The 20,613-nt window shown below is 38.4% G+C and overlaps 1 protein-coding gene across 1 annotated transcript; it reads left to right on the forward strand.

The window, feature by feature from the left end:
- Positions 1–334: 334 nt before the first annotated feature.
- LOC121387597 (39S ribosomal protein L10, mitochondrial-like) lies at positions 335–13,589 on the forward strand. The gene is made up of 5 exons (XM_041518757.1): positions 335–385; positions 7,346–7,536; positions 9,811–9,983; positions 12,461–12,597; positions 13,096–13,589. Exons 1-5 carry the CDS (start codon positions 367–369, stop codon positions 13,308–13,310), a joined length of 735 nt encoding a protein of 244 aa, XP_041374691.1. The 5' UTR covers positions 335–366; the 3' UTR covers positions 13,311–13,589.
- Positions 13,590–20,613: the final 7,024 nt, after the last annotated feature.

Raw genomic sequence — 20,613 nt, forward strand, 5'->3', positions numbered from 1 at the left:
TCCGTGCACTAACATTTTGAGTGACCCTGCAAAGGAACACATTGATTTTTGCCCATCCTGACAGTACTTCAATACTTGTATACCATAATGGTGTATGATACTATCCTGCAATTGTGTATTTTAAAAAAATACCACAATCTGTAACTTTTCTTTTTTCAAACGAACCCTGTTAAACATTCATTGGTAACTGTTAGAGTATATCATTTCATTATTTACGATATTTTTTAAATTTTATTTTTCAAACAAACTGTATTATTTATTGTATAACATGATCACTTTTATACACAAATTACTTATGTTGCGTCCTAAATATAAAATGTCTAAATATTGTAGTATAACGACTTCCTTGCCAGATTTTGGTAAATCATGGCCACCTTCAGAAAAGGTTATTTATGTTTTTTATTTTCTTGATAATTTTCAAGGGATTTGATCAGTTTACAACTGTCATCTAAATTGCAATAAATAGTATATTAAAAATTCAATTGGTATAAATTTTTGCTTAATTAGTTTCATGACAGGTGTTAGAATTTGACATGTTTAAGTGGAAGAGATGCGCTCCATCCGAACATAGCTTGAACTGACTGGTCACGCAGACAAATTTTTAAGGCAGAGTTGCAAAATAGACCTACTGAAAATGCAACAAAATACCCTAAATATTTTGTATATATAGTGGACTCTGTCTAAACTGGATTCACTTGAGGTTGGGGGCGAGACGTAGCCCAGTGGTAAAGCGCTGGCATGATGCGTGGTCGGTTTGGGATAGATCCCCGTTAGTGGGCCCATTCCCCATTGGGCTATTTTTCGCTTCAGCCAGTGCACCATGACTGGTACATAAAAGGCCGTGGGATGGTGCCTATTCTCGGAACCGAACATACGGGTACTTCGACCCCTGGCCGCCATTGTTTATCACGTGACGCAGTGAAGCTTCTCCTTAGTTATGTATGGTTTGATAGTGAAATGAGGCAACTTTGGTCGATCATTTACAACAGTTAACGGTCACGATGCCTAACTCATGTTGTGCAGTTGGCTGCATAAACCATAACATGATGTTAAAAAAAATATCATTTTACAAATTTCCAAAAGAAGAGACTAGGCGCCGCTTGTCGGTAGGGTCATTTAAACGACAAACCTGATGGAATTCCATGGCTTCCCTCACTGAATGTGACTATGTTGACTTTAATGTTGTTACTTGTTGACACCAACAGAGATTAATTTAGCAAACAAAATGGTTAAAGCATGTGCAGTGATACAAATCCCACATTATACTGTAAATAAAATATTCCATCGTCTTCCAACAAAACGATGCATCCAGTTCTTGAATAAAGAGTATATTCCTTTATCATTAAATTTGTGTGGTCTTTATTTTTCATTTAATCTTAGTTGCTTGGATATTATCTATACTTGTATTTATTTTGCCATACCACAGCTACTACATCTTATTTATTTATTTTTTAATTTTAAAATAAAGTTTATACTGCTAAATTACACACATATAATAATTATAATATAGGCGTAAATTCTTTTTTAAACTTTTTTTTTTTTTGGCAAATATGTCTGTAGCAGGCCTGCAGTAAGAAAAAATAGGTCGTCCCCCCCCCCCTCCCCCTCCCCCGTGTTTAGTATTTACTTTGGTGCAGAGGGTAAATAATGTGTGTGTGCCTTTGTTTCAGTATATATATATATATATGCTAAATTTCTAGGGAATATATACATACATATATACACACACACACATTAGTGATTTCCCTAGAAATTTGTAAAGGCATGGTAGACCAAACACTTTTGGGGCATTTTCACCATTTTTAGGGCACTTTTTTCCATTAAAAATACACAAAAATTAACTGAAATAAACATTAATGTAATTTATGTGCTTGCTTTAATAAATGAATGGCAAAAAGATGTAAAAGGCATATTTTATTAATTAATAATACCTTTTTGTGTGTTTTATAAAGGCAATTTTAGAATTAATTAGTGAAAAAGGCTTATTTAATCTCAGGGCAGCATGGTGCTGATTAAGGCAAGATGGTGCTAGACTATTGAGGCATGGTGCTGCACCGTGCTAAAACAAGCTAGGGAAAACACTACACATACATATACATAAATATAAAAATCTATTCTATTGTGGATCAATGTAATTTGGTGGTTGTGGTACATTTGTAAATTTTACTTGTTCAAGTTCGAGGACTAACCTTTTTACATATATATGTAGTTGCATGGTATTCTACAGTTCAGTGTGTGTTTGTGTGTGTGTGTGTGTGTGTGTGTGTGTAATCTGCTTTAGAAATTACTTAATGGTCAACTGCCATATCTGATATTTGTTTTCCATTTTGAAAACACTGTTTGACATGGAGAATATAGCATTTAACTATCTCATTCATATATTTTCCTTGAATATGCTACATAAGTGCATCTACATGAGGTAATTTAACCCAGGTTAAAAGCAACTTAGGTTAAATATGTGTAGTCTAGTAGAAGGCATACCGATATAGATCAGTTTATTAACAACCATATTTGCCTCCTTTCTCCAGCTATATACTATTAAAAATTAGTTTTGTAGATATTACTTAAATTGAACTGCAATAACAATTCCAATACAGCACAAGACTGAACAAGAAAATATCTGCAATATCCATTGACTAGATATAAAACAACACCAATGTTATACATATATATATTAACCATTATTTACTCAGGTAAGTTTTTGTGTTTTATTACTAAATATACCAGGTTAAACCCTATTATTAAAACATTTGCATGTTTGTTTGACGAGGTAACACTTGTGTTTTATTAGGTTGCAGACCTCGACATGAAAATAACTGAGGGAACTGATTATTTGCTCCCTAATGTAGTTTATGGGGGGCAATCTAAAATATTACCATATTGATACTACATGTATATAAATTCACATGCCAAAGGAAACTATATATTATTCTCCTTGAAACTAATCTCAGGTGTGATGGGTAAGTAGAGAGATATTGCTCCCCCTAGATGTCAAGGTCTGAGGATGGCTATATTTTATTATTGCTATTTTTTGTTGCCTACATTCAGCTGGTAAGGAAGGGCAACATCATGTGGTAATTTTGCAGTCTGTAAAAACAAAAGCATTTAATTATTTCAAGAAACTGTATTTTGTTTTAAGAATAAAAGAATGTATTCAGTGGAACATTATACTGTTGCCATTACATCTATATAATAAGATATGACAATAATACTATTGTAATTTTGAACTTGTAAAGTAACAACTTTGCCATTGTTTAATTATTACATATTATTTGGAAATAAAATAATTATTAAATCATAAAAATAATTAACTTAATCATGCATACAAATTTTATTATAAATACAAATTATATATTTTGTAGCCCACATCATAATTATTATATTAATAATTATCTTATCATTTCAAAATTGTTAAATTTTATAATTAACATTACCTGAAAATTGCATCAACAAAAATTATATTCTGCCCAACCTGCCCTGTCCCCTCGACATTCAAAGTACACGGAAACACATTGGTACTAAATATAGATTATACTAATTCAGATTCCCATTGTTCGTTTCTCTTATATGGCAACCCAAGCTGTTATAATACACATAAGACGTATTGCAACTATGTGTTGGCTACAGAAAATAAATGACAATATATAAGGCATGTAAAAAGTTAATATGATAACTTTATTCTATGTAAACCAGTAATCACTAAGGCTTTGCTTCACCCCCAAAGACCCAGATGATCGGTAACTAGGCCGTGTGACGTCACGCTGGTTCCGAGAATAAAAGATCCCTTGCTGTTAATTGAAAAGAGTAGCCTATGAAGTGGCGACAGTGTGTTTCCTCCCTCAATATCTGTGTGGTCCTTAACCATGTCTGACGCCATATAATAATAACCAAAAATAAAATGTGTTGAGTGTGTTGTTAAATAAACCATTTTCCTTTCTTCACTTGAGAATGATAAAATATGCTGTTTTAGACAGTGCTGGTGTACACAAGAGTTCGTCCAGAGTCATCAGAAAATACTAACGTAAATAAAACGTCATTTTGACCAAGCTGTGAAAGCTAGGCTAAGCAATACTTGTCTTAGTGATTGGTATAAACCTGAAAGATATTTGTGTTTCTAAGAAACCAATAAAAATCAAGATAAACAAAATATGACGGGTCATCAGTGAGAAGCGAGCTGGGATACCATTTCGGACCCGCTATTGTAAATTCCGTAAGACCGTGCAGAACGGAAGCATCATTCGTATTTATGCATGTACTAGTTTTGATAAAACAACAGATCGGTAAGATACAATGCAGGTATGAACACATACAAATAATAATCCAATTTATCTTGCTACCTACACCCAGACCTGTCAACCTTTAGACAAGAGAAAGCAGGAGGTGTGTGTTGAAAAAGCAGGAGATTTTGTCAAAAAGCAGGAGATTTTTAAATTCACACAATTTAACCCAAAATCGCAAGATTTAAAAAAAAACATTATTACAATAAGTTATATGAATACTTTATAATGTCATATATACTTCTTAACCTTAGATCTTGGCATTAAAAAAAAAAAAAAATTATTAATTTTTTTTTTTTTTTTTTTTTTTTTTAAAGTTTAAATATTATTATGATTTAATACATATTTAAAAAAAAAAAAAATATTATCCAAAAATGTTAAGAACATGAACAAGAAATAAAATTTTTAATAGTACATACATTACGGTATTACACTTACAGCCTTACAGGTTGCGTTACATTATCATTTGTGGTTAGTGTACCTAAGTACCAAAGACAAATTTATATAAATCTTATAAATTAATATTCAGTTTTTACTATAATGAGGAACGGTGGCGTGGTACTTATTTAAAATCATTATAATGATGCAATAAACATTGTATTTTCATTAATCATAAGTAAAACCTCATTACGGACATCGTGTGAAATATACCGGAATTATACCCATTTCCGTGAGTAACTTTATGTCAATGTCAAACACAACATTTTTTAATTGTACAAAAATAATTTCTTGAAGTGTACCCTTATAACCAACATTTTACTGCACAAACATACAAAATTAACTGACACAAGTATGTTTATACAGTTAATTGGTCTTTTCGTTGTCTTGCTGTGACATGTGATTTTAACATGCATCGTGTGTATCGCTGTCAACTCGGAGTCTGGCAGTTCAGATTCGTCATAGTTGCATTATGTAATCCAGTGGGAAGACATTTACAATTCAGAGGTGTTATTAGAACTAAATTGGATAGTTTTTTTTTTTTTATATGGCAACACTGAATGTCAATACACAGCCTGTTGAATTAGCGGCAACACGCTTTGTAGCCATTACGATGACAACAAACATTATAATTACATGTCATTTTATAAACTCCATGTGCTTTTTTAACAATATAAATAGGCTATCCCACAATTTTCACTTCGGCAAAGGTTAAACAGTCGGGACAATTCGGCCTGTTACATTCTCAGAAGCCGAAAGTAGTCGACATTTGCCGAATGAGAAAAAAAGGCAGAGTTACTTCCCTTCTGTTATTTTGACAAAAGAGGATCGATTTTTTTTTATACTTACAAAAATGTCATTTAAAAGGAGAAACTGTCTCCCGCACAGGGGAAAGGAGATTTGATCAAATACCGGGAGACTCCCGCGGAATCCGGGAGGGTTGACAGGTCTGCCTACACCTGTTACAACAGGTGTGGTTCATTGTTTATTAAGCCTTCAAAGAGGTGCAATTAGTTCATAAAACTTTCTTTGGTGTCCTAATTACTGGGGAACTGCCATCATTGTTTAAAAAGTGACCACTGGCAGACAGTACAGGTAAGATCGCATGCCGGTGGAGACAGATCTAATTAGTATATAAAAAAAAGTCTGTAATAGACGGCATCCGGTGTAGGCAGAGTTTTATTCCTAATAAATTAACGGACTTTAAAACTCTGCCGGTTTAAAAAGTGCTGGTTTTGACAGAGTCTAATATATAGATATATATATATATAAATAAATACCATTTTCGAAAACCATACTATTTTAAAATGGGGAATTTAAAAACGAAAAACCACACAATCTTGACTGTTGGCAGTGTTGCAGAGATTTACCAGATATTCTGTGGGTCTGAATATAGAAGAAAGCGGCTTCCCAGAAGAAAGTGGCTCTGAAAATTCCCAATTTCTGTACTAAAAATTCCCAATATATATACATATATTTAATTATGTCTGTTCTAATAAATCAATTTAACAGTGGTGTACTACCGGTACATCATTCAGTGGCCTGAAAACATATCTCACACATGATGTACTTTTGCTAATATTCCCAATCCCATCATACGTGGGACCCTGACAAAATAATCTGGATGAATCCCTGTAAGCATAAGCTGAAGAGAACATACAGTGTGTTTCAAATAATCCTGTTTTTGTCTCAGACCTGAATCAGGGGGCGGGATCAAGCCCAGTGGTAAAGCGTTCGCTTGATGTGCGTTCGGTCTGGGATCGATCCCCATTGGTGGCCCCATTGGTGGGCTCCAGCCAGTACACCATGACTGGTATATCAAAGGCCGTAGTATGTGTTATCCTGTCGGTGGGATGGTGCATATAAAAGATCCCTTGTTGCTTATCGAAAAGAGTAGTCCATGAAGTGGCGACAGCGGGTTTCCTCTCAAAATCTGTGTGGTCCGTAACCATATGTCTGATGCCATATAACCGTAAATAAAAATGTGTTGAGTGCGTCATAAAATAAACCATTTCCTTCCAGACCTGAAAATCGGTGTAGACTAGTTTACACGTACATGAAAAAAACTAGTGTTTCTACCAGATAGAAATCTTTGGGTATGGCACTATGGAATAAAATGCAACCACAGTCAATAGGCCACCCCCAGAAAGGAAAAGGGTTAAGTTTAGGATTAGGGTTAAGAAAATCATATAGTAATGATAAGAGTAATTAATTATGTCAAAAGGTTAACTGAAAAAAAAACCATGTGCAAAATATTTGGATATGGCACCATACCTGTTTTACCCTCTGGCAAAAACCCTGACTGTATGTTCTCTTCAGCTAATGGTCACAATCATAAAATGTTTTGCCAACATTATAAACCTCAAGTATTTACTAGTGAAGAAATTCTTGCAATTTTCTCCAATTGCAGCTGTATAATGATGTAACTGGCCTCAGTGGCGTCGTGGTTAGGCCATCGGTCTACAGGCTGGTAGGTACTGGGTTCAGATCAAGCATCAAGCAAGCGCTTTACCACTGGGCTACATCCCGTCTCATGTTTAGATTGGCAAAAGTATGAATAACACTTTTCACTTGTTATTGGGGATGCTCATACATCATTATTAGTGGTAATTATGGTCATTCTGTTTCAGGTTTACTGTTTGTTCCCCGGTGTTACCAAGTTCGACATGGGGGGAAGATCAACATTCAGAAACCGAGGAAGGGGACTGTGGAGCGGAGAACATTCGAGGCTCTCACCGAACCACTTCTGAGTGTCGAGTTACGGAAACCCTCGGAGATATGTGCAGAGAAACGATTAAAACTCATAAACACACTGAAAGAGGTACATGCAGGGCTTATAGATTATAGTATAGCCCCACTCCCATGGCTAGTGATATTTAATGTTGGGCTAGTAAATACAACTTCTAGATTATAGTATAGCCCCACTCCCATGGCTAGTGATATTCAATGTTGGGCTAGTAAATAACTGTTATTGCCATGCCCGACAGCTAGTGAAATAAAATACTAGTAGTCAAATGTTGCAATTAAGTCTATTTTGTAAATATAAATAGCCTGCCCCTGCCCTCAACCCCCCAATGTTTTTGTTTTTTTAAACTCTATCTCCCTGTTTAGGTGACATATCTGATTATTAGTATTATTTAGTAAAATTATATTAACTTTAATGGCTAGTAAATGTTTTAAATCACTGATCCCATGGCTAGTGGATTATATAAAAATTCTAGAAGCCCTGGGTACATGTAAAACAGAATGTACACGAAGGAATGTTTGTAGATATTTTGGGCGGGATTTAGCTCAGTCAGTTGAGTGCTCGCTTGAGGTGCTTGCATCGCAGGATCGAACCACCTTGGAGGATCCATTCAACTGACTGGGGTTTTTTTTTCTCATTCCAACCAGTGCACAACAACTGGTCAAAGGCCATGGTATGTGCTTTTCTGTCTGTGGGAAAGTGCATATAAAAGATCCCTTCCTGTATTAGGAAAAATGTAACAGGTTTTCTCTGATGACTTATGAGTCAGAAATATCAAATGTTTGACATCTAATAGCCAGAGATTAATTAATCAATGTGCTCTAGTGGTGTCGTTAAATAAACAAACTTTTTAATATAACATAACAGCCAGGGCTAGCTCCGGCACTGGCCAAATTCGCCAATAGCGAATTTTGAAAGCAGTTGGCGAATTTTATTTCATGTAATAATTGACATTTTAAAGAAAATATCTGTTGATTTCTGCAATTTTTGAAGTTTAATAGACATTTCGGCGATAATGTTTTGCTCACCCTGAGCTAGTTGTTATTAACAACACACATTTAAAATAAAGAAATGTAAACGGTTTCATGTTTTCATTATAAAACAATTTTCAGGAACAAGTCACATTTGAGAAACAGTAAGTACCATGTAATATAAGGCACAGCAATTTTGGCTGTGAGACTGATTAATTTTCAAGGGATTGAGGCATATGACTATTATGGCATTACGGCTATTTTGCTGCATGGTCCACTGTTAAATTTGTACCCTGACTTTTTATCTCATAGTTGCAAAAAAACAAGAAGCAATAAAGTCAGCTATGCTGTAACTATTTTAATCTGATTCACAGATTGGCTGTGAGAATGGAGTCACCGGAGTAAAGAATAAAATTAAGTGTGGGGGGGGGGGGGGGGGGGGGGGGGTAAGAAAAGGTTTTTGTTCAACACCACCACTGGAGCACATTGACTTTAAGTAGTTGGATGACAATAACCCACGATTAATAAATTACTGTGCTCTTGTGGTGTCATTTCAACCCAAAACAAACAAAAAATCCCAAAAGAGTCAGTATAAAGAAAACCATCTAGTTGCACACCTATGTCTAGTTGTCTTTATTGTTGGTTTGTAAACTGTATTCCTTGTTTTGGGTCGGGACATAGCCCAGTGGTAAAGCACTCACCTGATGTGCGGTAGGTCTGGGATCGATCCCCGTTGGTGGGCCCACTGGACTATTTCTCATTCCAGCCAGTGCACCACGATTGGTGTATCAGAGACATTGGTATGTGCTGTCCTGTCTGTGGGGTGTTGCATATAAAAGATCCCTTGCTACTAATGAAAAAAATGAAGCGGGCTTCCACTCTAAGACTATGTGAGACTTACCAAATGTTTGACATCCAATAACGAGTGATTAATAAATCAGTGTGTTCTAGTGGTGTCGTTAAACAAAATAAACATGGGGGGTTTGGTTTTGGGGTTTTGGGTTTTTTTTTTTTAATTCTTTATTTTTATTATTATAAATTTTTTGTATTATTGGCAAAGGTACAATTTATAAAACATATTACAAAATACAAGGAGAACGAACAAAACAATATACACACAGCACGTAATTAAATACAAAAAGTAATTGAAAAAAAAGTATGTACAGCTGATGTTTCAGGAAGGTACAACAAGTATTTAAACCACATGGGTTATTTCACAACAGATCTCCTATTTACACGACTTATATATTTGCATAGATTAAATCAACCTTAAAAAAACATTTATTATATATATTATTTATAAACAGATACATTAAAAACCAGTTGATTAAATCAACCTTAAAAAAACTCCCACTTTTTCCTCTTGTTTTTCTTGTAGGTAAACCCATATGAAGAATTTGTGTTCCGGCGCTATAAGCAGATGTTTGAGTCACACAGTATGATCATTGCCTGTCAGTTGTTGCCGGTGAAAGCCAAGGAACAGACTGAGTTGCGGAATAAACTGCTCAAGAAGGGCATGGATTTGAAGTGCTTCAGTAACAACCTCATGAAGTAAGCCTCTTCTGCTTGGGGGCGGCATTTCGCTTGGTTTGGGGGGGGGGGGGGCGTAGCCCAGTGGTAAAGCTTTCGCTTTATGCGCTATCGGTTTAGGATCGATCCCTGTCGGTAGCCCCATTGGGTTATTTCTCGTTCCAGCTAGTGCTCCACATTTGGTATAAGAAAGGCCGTGGTATGTATTATCCTGTCTGTGGGATGGTGCATATAAAAGATCCCTTGCTGCTAATCGAAAAAGAGTAGCCTATGAAGTGGCGATAGCGGGTTTCCTCTCTCAATATCTGTGTGGTCCTTAACCATATGTCTGACGCCATATAACCGTAAATAAAATGTGTTGAGTGCGTCATTAAATAAAACATTTCCTTTAATTTTCCTTCGCTTGGTCGATGAGGGTAAGACAGAACCCCAGCCCTCCATGTTAACTTTTCCATCTATACATGTGTTTTTATATAGATAATATGGAATGTTTTAGTTGCCAAATGAAAAAAAATGGTCGCTGTGTGACCAAATCGGTCGCGATGTAGAGGGCTACATAGCCCTGATAAATGGTTGATCTGGGATTGATTCCCGTCAGTGGGCCCATTGGGCTATTTCTCGTTCTAGCCAGTGCTCCACAACTGGTATATCAAAGGCTGTGGTACATGTTTGTGCTGCTCTGTTTGTGGGATGGTGCATCAGGCTTTCTGTCAAATAATAATTTGAGGGTATGTAATAAAAATGAAATAGATCATAAGTACCAATAGTAGGTGGTTATGGGTTAGAAATCTTTTGAGCCAGTGCACCATGACTGGTATATGAAAGGCTGTGATATGTGCTATTCTGTCTGAGGGATGGTGCATATAAAAGATCCCTTGCTACTAATAAAAAAATGTAGCAGATTTCCTCTCTATGACTATATGTTAAAATTACCAAATGTTTGAAATTCAGTAGCCGATGATTAATAATCAATGTGCTCTAGTGGTGTCATTAAACAAAACAAACTTTAAGAAATCTTTTGAAATTGGACAGAGAATTTCACGTACTTTGACCAGTTTTAAATAGTTCGCTTACTATAATTTTTATATAAATTAAAAAAATGTATCCATTAATTTCCACGATTTTCGGGTAGGTAATTTGACCCTTCATACTTTCTGACAAAAAGCATGTGCATTGAAAAGATCCCTTGCTTCTAATGGAAAGGTTTCCTCTCTCAATATCTGTGTGGTCCTTAACCATATGTCCAACGCCATATAACCGTAAATAAAATGTGTTGAGTGTGTCGTTAAATAAAGCATTTCCTTCCTTCCAATAGCTAATAATTGATAAATCAGTGTGCTCTAGTGGTGTCATTAAACATTTGAATGATCTTTAATTTTAGACCGGTCGATAGAGCATTCATTTGATATGGACCGGCCTCGGTGGGGTCGTGGTTAGGCCATCGGTCTACAGGCTGCTAGGTACTGGGTTCGCATCCCAGTCGAGTCATGGGATTTTTAATCCAGATACCGAATCCAAACCCTGAGTGAGTGTTCCGCAAGGCTCAATGGGTAGGTGTAAAACCACTTGCACCGACCAGTGATCCATAACTGGTTCAACAAAGGCCATGGTTTGTGCTATCCTGCCTGTGGGAAGCGCAAATAAAAGATCCCTTGCTGCCTGTTATAAAAGAGTAGCCTATGTGGCGACAGCGGGTTTCCTCTAAAAAACAGTGTCAGAATGACCATATGTTTGACGTCCAATAGCCGATGATAAGATAAAAAATCTATGTGCTCTAGTGGCGTCGTTAAATAAAACAAACAAACTTTTCATTTGATATGCTTGGATTGTAGGATCAAAGCTTCTCAGTAGACTCATTGGGTTTTTTTTCCTCTGCCCACAGACATTGAAATCAACATAGTGACTGGTAACCTATAAGTTATGACACATTTATGAAGTTTACAATTTTCATTATTGTAATCCCAACACAAATATGTCGATCCTTAAATTAAGTTAACCATACATGTACATGCATGTTGCTGTACCTTGAAAGGGGCGAGGCGTAGCCCAGTGGTAAAGCACTTGCTTGATGTGTGGTCAGTTTGGGATCGATCCCCATTGGTTGGCCCATCGGGCTATTGCTAGTTCCAGCCAGTACACCATGACTGGTATATTAAAAACCACGGTATGTACTATCCTGTCTGTGGGATGGTGGATATAAAAGATCCCTTGCTGCATTAGGGTTTCCTCTGATGACTACGAGTCAGAATTATCAAATGTTTGACATCAAATAGCCTGTGATTAATTAATCAATGTGCTCTGTTAAACAAACTTTCACTCACAAAGTTTACAATTTCCATTATTATAATCCCTTCACAAATATGTCGATACTTAAATTGAATTAACCATACATGACAGTTGTATGTCGCTATACCTTGAAATGTGCTGGGGTGTCACTAAACAGATATTCTTTTCCTTTTGTTTATAATTAATTTCTATATTTACTAAATGTTTTTCAGGCGAGCAGTTGAAGATACCAAATGGGCCAATATGGCTGCCTTGTTTAGTGGTAAAAATGTTTATGTTGTCAGCAGTACGCCCAATGTTGCCAGCATGATGAAGATCTTGCAGAAATCACGTGAAGTTTATGTGCTTGGTATGTAGTCAGGATATATTGTGTTTTTTTCCCAAATTATATTCACTTTGAAAAATATATTGTAATAAGGTTAGATCCAAGGGGGTGACAATTTTTGTTTTTAATGCCTCTTTTTGTTTTGTCTTTTCTAAGACTCGATATCCAAATTACCAAATGTTTGACATCCAACAGCGAATGTTTAATAAATCAATTTGCTCTAGTGGTGTCATTAAACAAAATAAATGTTAATATTATCAGTATGGTAAATTTTCAATTGACTAGGCATTTCGCTAATCATGATTTTGAAAACAAAATGTTCCCTGTATTACTGTTATAAAATTACATTCACCTGAATACTTGTTTTCACTACATAATTTTAAGAGATTGATACACAATTATAAAACATTAAACAGTAAAATTGGTAATCAGTTTTCAATTTCAAGATTTTAAAAACAAAACGTTCCCTGTATTACTGTTATAAATTACCATTCACCTGAAGCCGTGTGTCCTTGTTTTCAGGTGGTCTGGTTGAGAACTACCTGCTGTCTAAAGAAGGCTTACAGAGGTGTGCCAAGCTGCCGGGTATTGAGGGTCTGTACGGGGAGCTGGTCCACGTGTTGAATTCGTGTGCGTCTCGCACGCACAGCCTGCTCGGCCAACACCAGCAGACACTGTCCTCATATCTAGAACAGCACGTCAAACAGGAGCAGGATGATTCAGAGAGGAGCAGTTAGCATGCGAAGAAAAAACTTATATAAAATTTAAAACTGAATTTGTGAAAGGCATATCTAGAACAACACGTCAAACAGGGTCAGGAGGATACAGAGAGGAGCAGTTAGCATGCGAAGAACAAATAAGAACATTTTTTAAAACTGAATTTGTGAAAGGGAGGGTCGTATCTAGCGTGTTATGAGTCAAAAGGGAAGTTATCCCGCCCTGAAAAAGGTGCTCTATTTTAAAAAGCAATTCCACATGATAGAAGTGCCTTGTATGATAAAGCAATGAAATCATAATAGTGCATTCGTATAGTGTGGTGTCGCCTTTAGTGTCCCGCTAGTCCAGATGGAAAAGAGCCATTCTTACTGTGTCCCCATTTTCATTTTACTTTCCTGCCCTTCCTCTCCCCCTTATCTCCCACCCCCGATTATTTTAGGTTGAGGCACTGGTGTAGTTTAGGGGAATCTCCTACCAAATCATGCCTCTTTCCCCCCCCCCCCACCTCTTTTATTAATATTTTCTTGAAACCCATAACACGACTTTTAGACACTGTGGGTGCCTCCTTCCCCCCCCCCCCCCCCCCCCCCCCCCCCCCCCCCCCCCAATAGACAATTCTGCCTACGCAAATGAACGTCATTATGTTTTATTATAATATAAATGCATGTAAATCTTGAATGTGGCTAAAATAAGACTGACTGTGGCTAACACTGTTTATAGTAAATTATGACCTATACTTAGTGGTTAAATCAGCATAGTAACGTGACTAGGGGATAAATACCTTCTGGAAATTTATCCCATTGTTTATTGTAACCTAACATACTCATAAAAATCACGTCTCAATATTTAAGCAACTTCTTGTTTTGTCTATCAAAACAGTTCATTGCCAGGAAAGGCAAGTGATTATTCCTGCTCCCCTCAACACTCTCCTGGAAAGGCTAGTGATTATTCCTGCTCCCCTCAACACTCGCCTGGAAAGGCTAGTGATTATTCCTGCTCCCCTCAACACTCTCCTGGAAAGGCTAGTGATTATTCCTCCTCCCCTCAACACTCGCCTGGAAAGGCTAGTGATTATTCTCCAACACTCTCCTGGAAAGGCTAGTGATTATTCCTGCTCCTCACAACACTCGCCTGGAAAGGCAAGTGATTATTCCTGCTCCCCTCAACACTGTCCTGGAAAGGCAAGTGTTTATTCCTGCTCCCCTCGACACTCTGGAAAGGCAAGTGATTATTCCTGCTCCCCTCGACACTCTCCTGGAAAGGCTAGTGATTATTCCTGCTCCCCTCAACACTCACCTGGAAAGGCTAGTGATTTGATTATTCCTGCTCCCCTCAACACTCACCTGGAAAGGCAAGTGATTATTCCTGCTCCCCTCAACACTCCTGGAAAGGCTAGTGATTATTCCTGCTCCCCTCAACACTCCTGGAAAGGCTAGTGATTATTCCTGCTCCCCTCAACACTCACCTGGAAAGGCAAGTGATTATTCCTGCTCCCCTCAACACTCTCCTGGAAAGGTAAGTGATTATTCCTGCTCCCCTCAACACTCTCCTGGAAAGTTTTAGGAAATTGACCAACGTGATCGCCTTGCAAGATCATTTTTAATAAAATGTAATTTAAATTTCTTGTGATATGCTACCATTTAAGGAGAATGATCTCCTTGATGTTGCTCATGAAACGTTTAAAGTTAGTTTATTTTGTTTAACAACACCACTAGAGCACATTGATTTATTAATCATCAGCTATTGAATGTCATTTGGTAATTTTGACATAGTCTTCAGAGAAAACCAACTACATCTTTCCATTGACAGCAAGGAATCTTTTATATGCACCATGCCACAGACAGGATAGCACATACCACGACCTTTGACCATTTGTGGTTGCTCATGAAGAAGATTATTAGAATGTCTTATGTGCACGTTTTCAGGGCTCGAAATTAAGAATTTGTACCTTACAGCACTTCCGAAATGTTTTGCCTGAAGGAAAATCCTTACCTACAGCAATTTAGAGTCGGTTTACAGCAGTTTAGAGTCGGTTTACAGCAATTTAGAGTCTGTTTACAGCAAATTAGAGTCTGTTTACAGCAATTTAGAGTCCGTTTACAGCAATTTAGAGTCTGTTTACCAGACCTGTCAACCCTCCCGGATTCCGCGGGAGTCTCCCGGTATTTGATAAAACCTCCTTTCACCTGTGCGGGAGACAGTTTCTCCTGTTAAATGACATTTTTGTAAGCATAAAAAAAAAATCGATCCTCTTTTTGTCCAAATAACATACGGGAAGTAACTCTACCTTTTTTTTCTCATTCGGAAAATGTCGACTACTTTCGGTTTCTGAGAATGTAACAGGCCGAATTGTCCCGATTGTTTAGCCTTTGCTGAAGTGAGAATTGTGGGATAGCCTATTTATATTATTAAAAAAGCACATGGAGTTTATAAAATGACGTCTAATTATAATGTTTGTTGTCATCGTAATGGCTACGAAGCGTGTTGCCGCTAATTCAACAGGCTGTGTATTGACATTCAGTGTTGCATATAAACAAACAAAAAACCTATTCAATTTAGTTCTAATAACACCTCTGAATTGTAAAATGTCTTCCCACTGGATTACATAATGCAACTATGGCGAATCTGAACTGCCAGACTCCGAGTTGACAGCGATACACACGATGCATGTTAAAATCACATGTCACAGCAAGACAACGAAAAGACCAATTAACTGTATAAACATACTTGTGTCAGTTAATTTTGTATGTTTGTGCAGTAAAATGTTGGTTACTCTTCAAGAAATTACTTTTGTACAATTAAAAAATGTTGTGTTTGACATTGACATAAAGTTACTCACGGAAATGGGTATAATTCCGGTATATTTCACACGACGTCCGTAATGAGGTTTTACTTATGATTAATGAAAATACAATGTTTATTGCATCATTATAATGATTTTAAATAAGTACCACGCCACCGTTCCTCATTATAGTAAAAACTGAATATTAATTTATAAGATTTATATAAATTTTTCTTTGGTACTTAGGTACACTAACCACAAATGATAATGTAATGCAACCTGTAAGGCTGTAAGTGTAATACCGTAAATGTACTAATTAAATTTTTTATTTCTTGTTCATGCTCTTAACATTTTTGGATATTTAAACTTGAAAAAAAAATAAAAAAATGTTTTTAAATTGTTTGTTTTTTTTTGTGTTTTTTTTTTAATGCCAAGATCTAAGGTTAAGAAGTATATATGACATTATATAGTATTCATATAACTTATTGTAATAATGTTTTTTTTAAATCTTGCGATTTTGGGTTAAATTGTGTGAATTAAAAAAAATTCCTGCTTTTTGACAAAATCTCCTGCTTTTTCAACACACACCTCCTGCTTTCTCTTGACTAAAGGTTGACAGGTCTGCTGTTTACAGCAATTTAGAGTCTGTTTACAGCAAATTTAGAGTCTGTTTACAGCAATTTAGAGTCTGTTTACAGCAATTTAGAGTGTTTACAGCAATTTCAAACCAGTAACATTTGCAACAAATAAACACAAAATAAAATATGATCCCTACAACCAACAGCAATACATACAATTCTGCGCTTTTGATATACTAATTGTGGTGTACTGGTTGGATCGAGATATGGCCCAGTGGGTCCACCAACAGGGATCGGTCCTCGACCAACCAACCATGCATTAGGCAAGCACTTTACCACTGGGCTGTCTTTTACCACTGGGCTGTCTCTTTACCACTGGGCTGTGTCTTTTACCACTGGGCTGTGTCTCTTACCACTGGGCTGTCTCTTTACCACTGGGCTGTCTCTTTACCACTGGGCTATGTCTTTTACCACTGGGCTATGTCTTTTACCACTGGGCTATGTCTTTTACCACTGGGCTATGTCTCTTTACCACTGGGCTGTCTCTTTACCACTGGGCTATGTCTCTTTACCACTGGGCTATGTCTTTACCACTGGGCTATGTCTTTTACCACTGGGCTATGTCTTTTACCACTGGGCTGTCTCTTTACCACTGGGCTATGTCTTTTACCACTGGGCTGTGTCTCTTTACCACTGGGCTATGTCTCTTTACCACTGGGCTATGTCTCTTTACCACTGGGCTATGTCTCTTTACCACTGGGCTATGTCTCTTTACCACTGGGCTATGTCTTTACCACTGGGCTATGTCTCTTTACCACTGGGCTGTCTCTTTACCACTGGGCTATGTCTCTTTACCACTGGGCTGTCTCTTTACCACTGGGCTATGTCTCTTTACCACTGGGCTATGTCTTTTACCACTGGGCTGTCTCTTTACCACTGGGCTATGTCTCTTTACCACTGGGCTGTCTCTTTACCACTGGGCTATGTCTTTTACCACTGGGCTGTGTCTGGCCCCTGAATCACAATAGGTACAGGATGTAGTTCAGTGGTAGAGCACTTATCCGAGGTGCAAGAGAGAACCTTATCAATTGCCCTCGACAACTAATTTTTTCAAGACTGGAATGTCACAGGCCATGGTATGTACTGTCCTGTCTGTAAAAGATCCTTTGCTGTTTATTCTATATGAGTACCCAGAAATAATCACTTGTCAGTTTGTCCCAACAAGCGAAATGTACCTTGGTGGTTGTCCTGTGGACAAGTGAAAATGTTCAATGCAGTTTCATTTCAAGCAATCAAAATCATCATCCTTGTACTTGAATAAAACAAACAATTTAATTGGACAAATGAAGTAAATTTCTAGATGTATTTGTCCGTTTGGACTAGTAAAAAAATTCTGTTTATTTCTATCATTGGGACCACACGAGGCAAGTGATATATGACTGAGCTATGACCAGCCTTGTGCCAGTAATGGGATGTGAACCCAATGGTAAAGTGATATACGAATGAGCTATGACCAGCCTTGTGCCAGTAATGGGATGTGAACCCAGTGGTAAAGTGACATACGACTGGGCTATGACCAGCCTTGTGCCAGTAATGGGATGTGAACCCAGTGGTAAAGTGACATACGACTGAGCTATGACCAGCCTTGTGCCAGTAATGGGATGTGAACCCAATGGTAAAGTGACATACGAATGAGCTATGACCAGCCTTGTGCCAGTAATGGGATGTGAACCCAATGGTAAAGTGATATACGAATGAGCTATGACCAGCCTTGTGCCAGTAATGGGATGTGAACCCAGTGGTAAAGTGACATACGACTGGGCTATGACCAGCCTTGTGCCAGTAATGGGATGTGAACCCAGTGGTAAAGTGATATATGACCAGCCTTGTGCCAGTAATGGGATGTGAACCCAGTGGTAAAGTGACATACGACTGGGCTATGACCAGCCTTGTGCCAGTAATGGGATGTGAACCCAGTGGTAAAGTGACATACGACTGGGCTATGACCAGCCTTGTGCCAGTAATGGGATGTGAACCCAGTGGTAAAGTGATATATGACCAGCCTTGTGCCAGTAATGGGATGTGAACCCAGTGGTAAAGTGACATACGACTGGGCTATGACCAGCCTTGTGCCAGTAATGGGATGTGAACCCAATGGTAAAGTGATATACGAATGAGCTATGACCAGCCTTGTGCCAGTAATGGGATGTGAACCCAGTGGTAAAGTGACATACGACTGGGCTATGACCAGCCTTGTGCCAGTAATGGGATGTGAACCCAGTGGTAAAGTGATATATGACCAGCCTTGTGCCAGTAATGGGATGTGAACCCAGTGGTAAAGTGACATACGACTGGGCTATGACCAGCCTTGTGCCAGTAATGGGATGTGAACCCAGTGGTAAAGTGACATACGACTGGGCTATGACCAGCCTTGTGCCAGTAATGGGATGTGAACCCAGTGGTAAAGTGATATACGAATGAGCTATGACCAGCCTTGTGCCAGTAATGGGATGTGAACCCAGTGGTAAAGTGACATACGACTGAGCTATGACCAGCCTTGGGATGTGAACTCAGTGGTAAAGTGACATACGACTGGGCTATGACCAGCCTTGTGCCAGTAATGGGATGTGAACCCAGTGGTAAGTGACATACGACTGGGCTATGACCAGCCTTGTGCCAGTAATGGGATGTGAACCCAGTGGTAAAGTGACATACGACTGGGCTATGACCAGCCTTGTGCCAGTAATGGGATGTGAACCCACTGGTAAAGTGATATACGACTGGGCTATGACCAGCCTTGTGCCAGTAATGGGATGTGAACCCAGTGGTAAAGTGATATATGACCAGCCTTGTGCCAGTAATGGGATGTGAACCCAGTGGTAAAGTGACATACGACTGAGCTATGACCAGCCTTGTGCCAGTAATGGGATGTGAACCCAGTGGTAAAGTGACATACGACTGGGCTATGACCAGCCTTATGCCAGTAATGGGATGTGAACCCAGTGGTAAAGTGATATACGAATGAGCTATGACCAGCCTTGTGCCAGTAATGGGATGTGAACCCAGTGGTAAAGTGACATACGACGGGGCTATGACCAGCCTTGTACCAGTAATGGGATGTGAACCCAGTGGTAAAGTGACATACGAATGAGCTATGACCAGCCTTGTGCCAGTAATGGGATGTGAACCCAGTGGTAAAGTGACATACGACTGAGCTATGACCAGCCTTGTGCCAGTAATGGGATGTGAACCCAGTGGTAAGTGACATACGACTGGGCTATGACCAGCCTTGTGCCAGTAATGGGATGTGAACCCAGTGGTAAAGTGACATACGACTGGGCTATGACCAGCCTTGTGCCAGTAATGGGATGTGAACCCAGTGGTAAAGTGTCATACGACTGGGCTATGACCAGCCTTGTGCCAGTAATGGGATGTGAACCCAGTGGTAAAGTGACATACGACTGGGCTATGACCAGCCTTGTGCCAGTAATGGGATGTGAACCCAGTGGTAAAGTGATATACGAATGAGCTATGACCAGCCTTGTGCCAGTAATGGGATGTGAACCCAGTGGTAAAGTGACATACGACTGAGCTATGACCAGCCTTGGGATGTGAACCCAGTGGTAAAGTGACATACGACTGGGCTATGACCAGCCTTGTGCCAGTAATGGGATGTGAACCCAGTGGTAAGTGACATACGACTGGGCTATGACCAGCCTTGTGCCAGTAATGGGATGTGCACCCAGTGGTAAAGTGACATACGACGGGGCTATGACCAGCCTTGTACCAGTAATGGGATGTGAACCCAGTGGTAAAGTGACATACGACTGGGCTATGACCAGCCTTGGGATGTGAACCCAGTGGTAAAGTGACATACGACTGAGCTATGACCAGCCTTGGGATGTGAACCCAGTGGTAAAGTGACATACGACTGAGCTATGACCAGCCTTGTGCCAGTAATGG

Source organism: Gigantopelta aegis, chromosome 13, assembly GCF_016097555.1.
Source record: "Gigantopelta aegis isolate Gae_Host chromosome 13, Gae_host_genome, whole genome shotgun sequence".
Lineage (NCBI taxonomy): Eukaryota > Metazoa > Mollusca > Gastropoda > Neomphalida > Peltospiridae > Gigantopelta > Gigantopelta aegis.

Bases quoted from the DNA above. Each gene is read 5' to 3' on its own strand.
- LOC121387597 (XM_041518757.1), top strand. The intron at 9,984-12,460 runs GTAAGCCTCTTC...AATGTTTTTCAG, and splicing joins TTCAGTAACAACCTCATGAA to GCGAGCAGTTGAAGATACCA. The intron at 12,598-13,095 runs GTATGTAGTCAG...CCTTGTTTTCAG, and splicing joins ACGTGAAGTTTATGTGCTTG to GTGGTCTGGTTGAGAACTAC.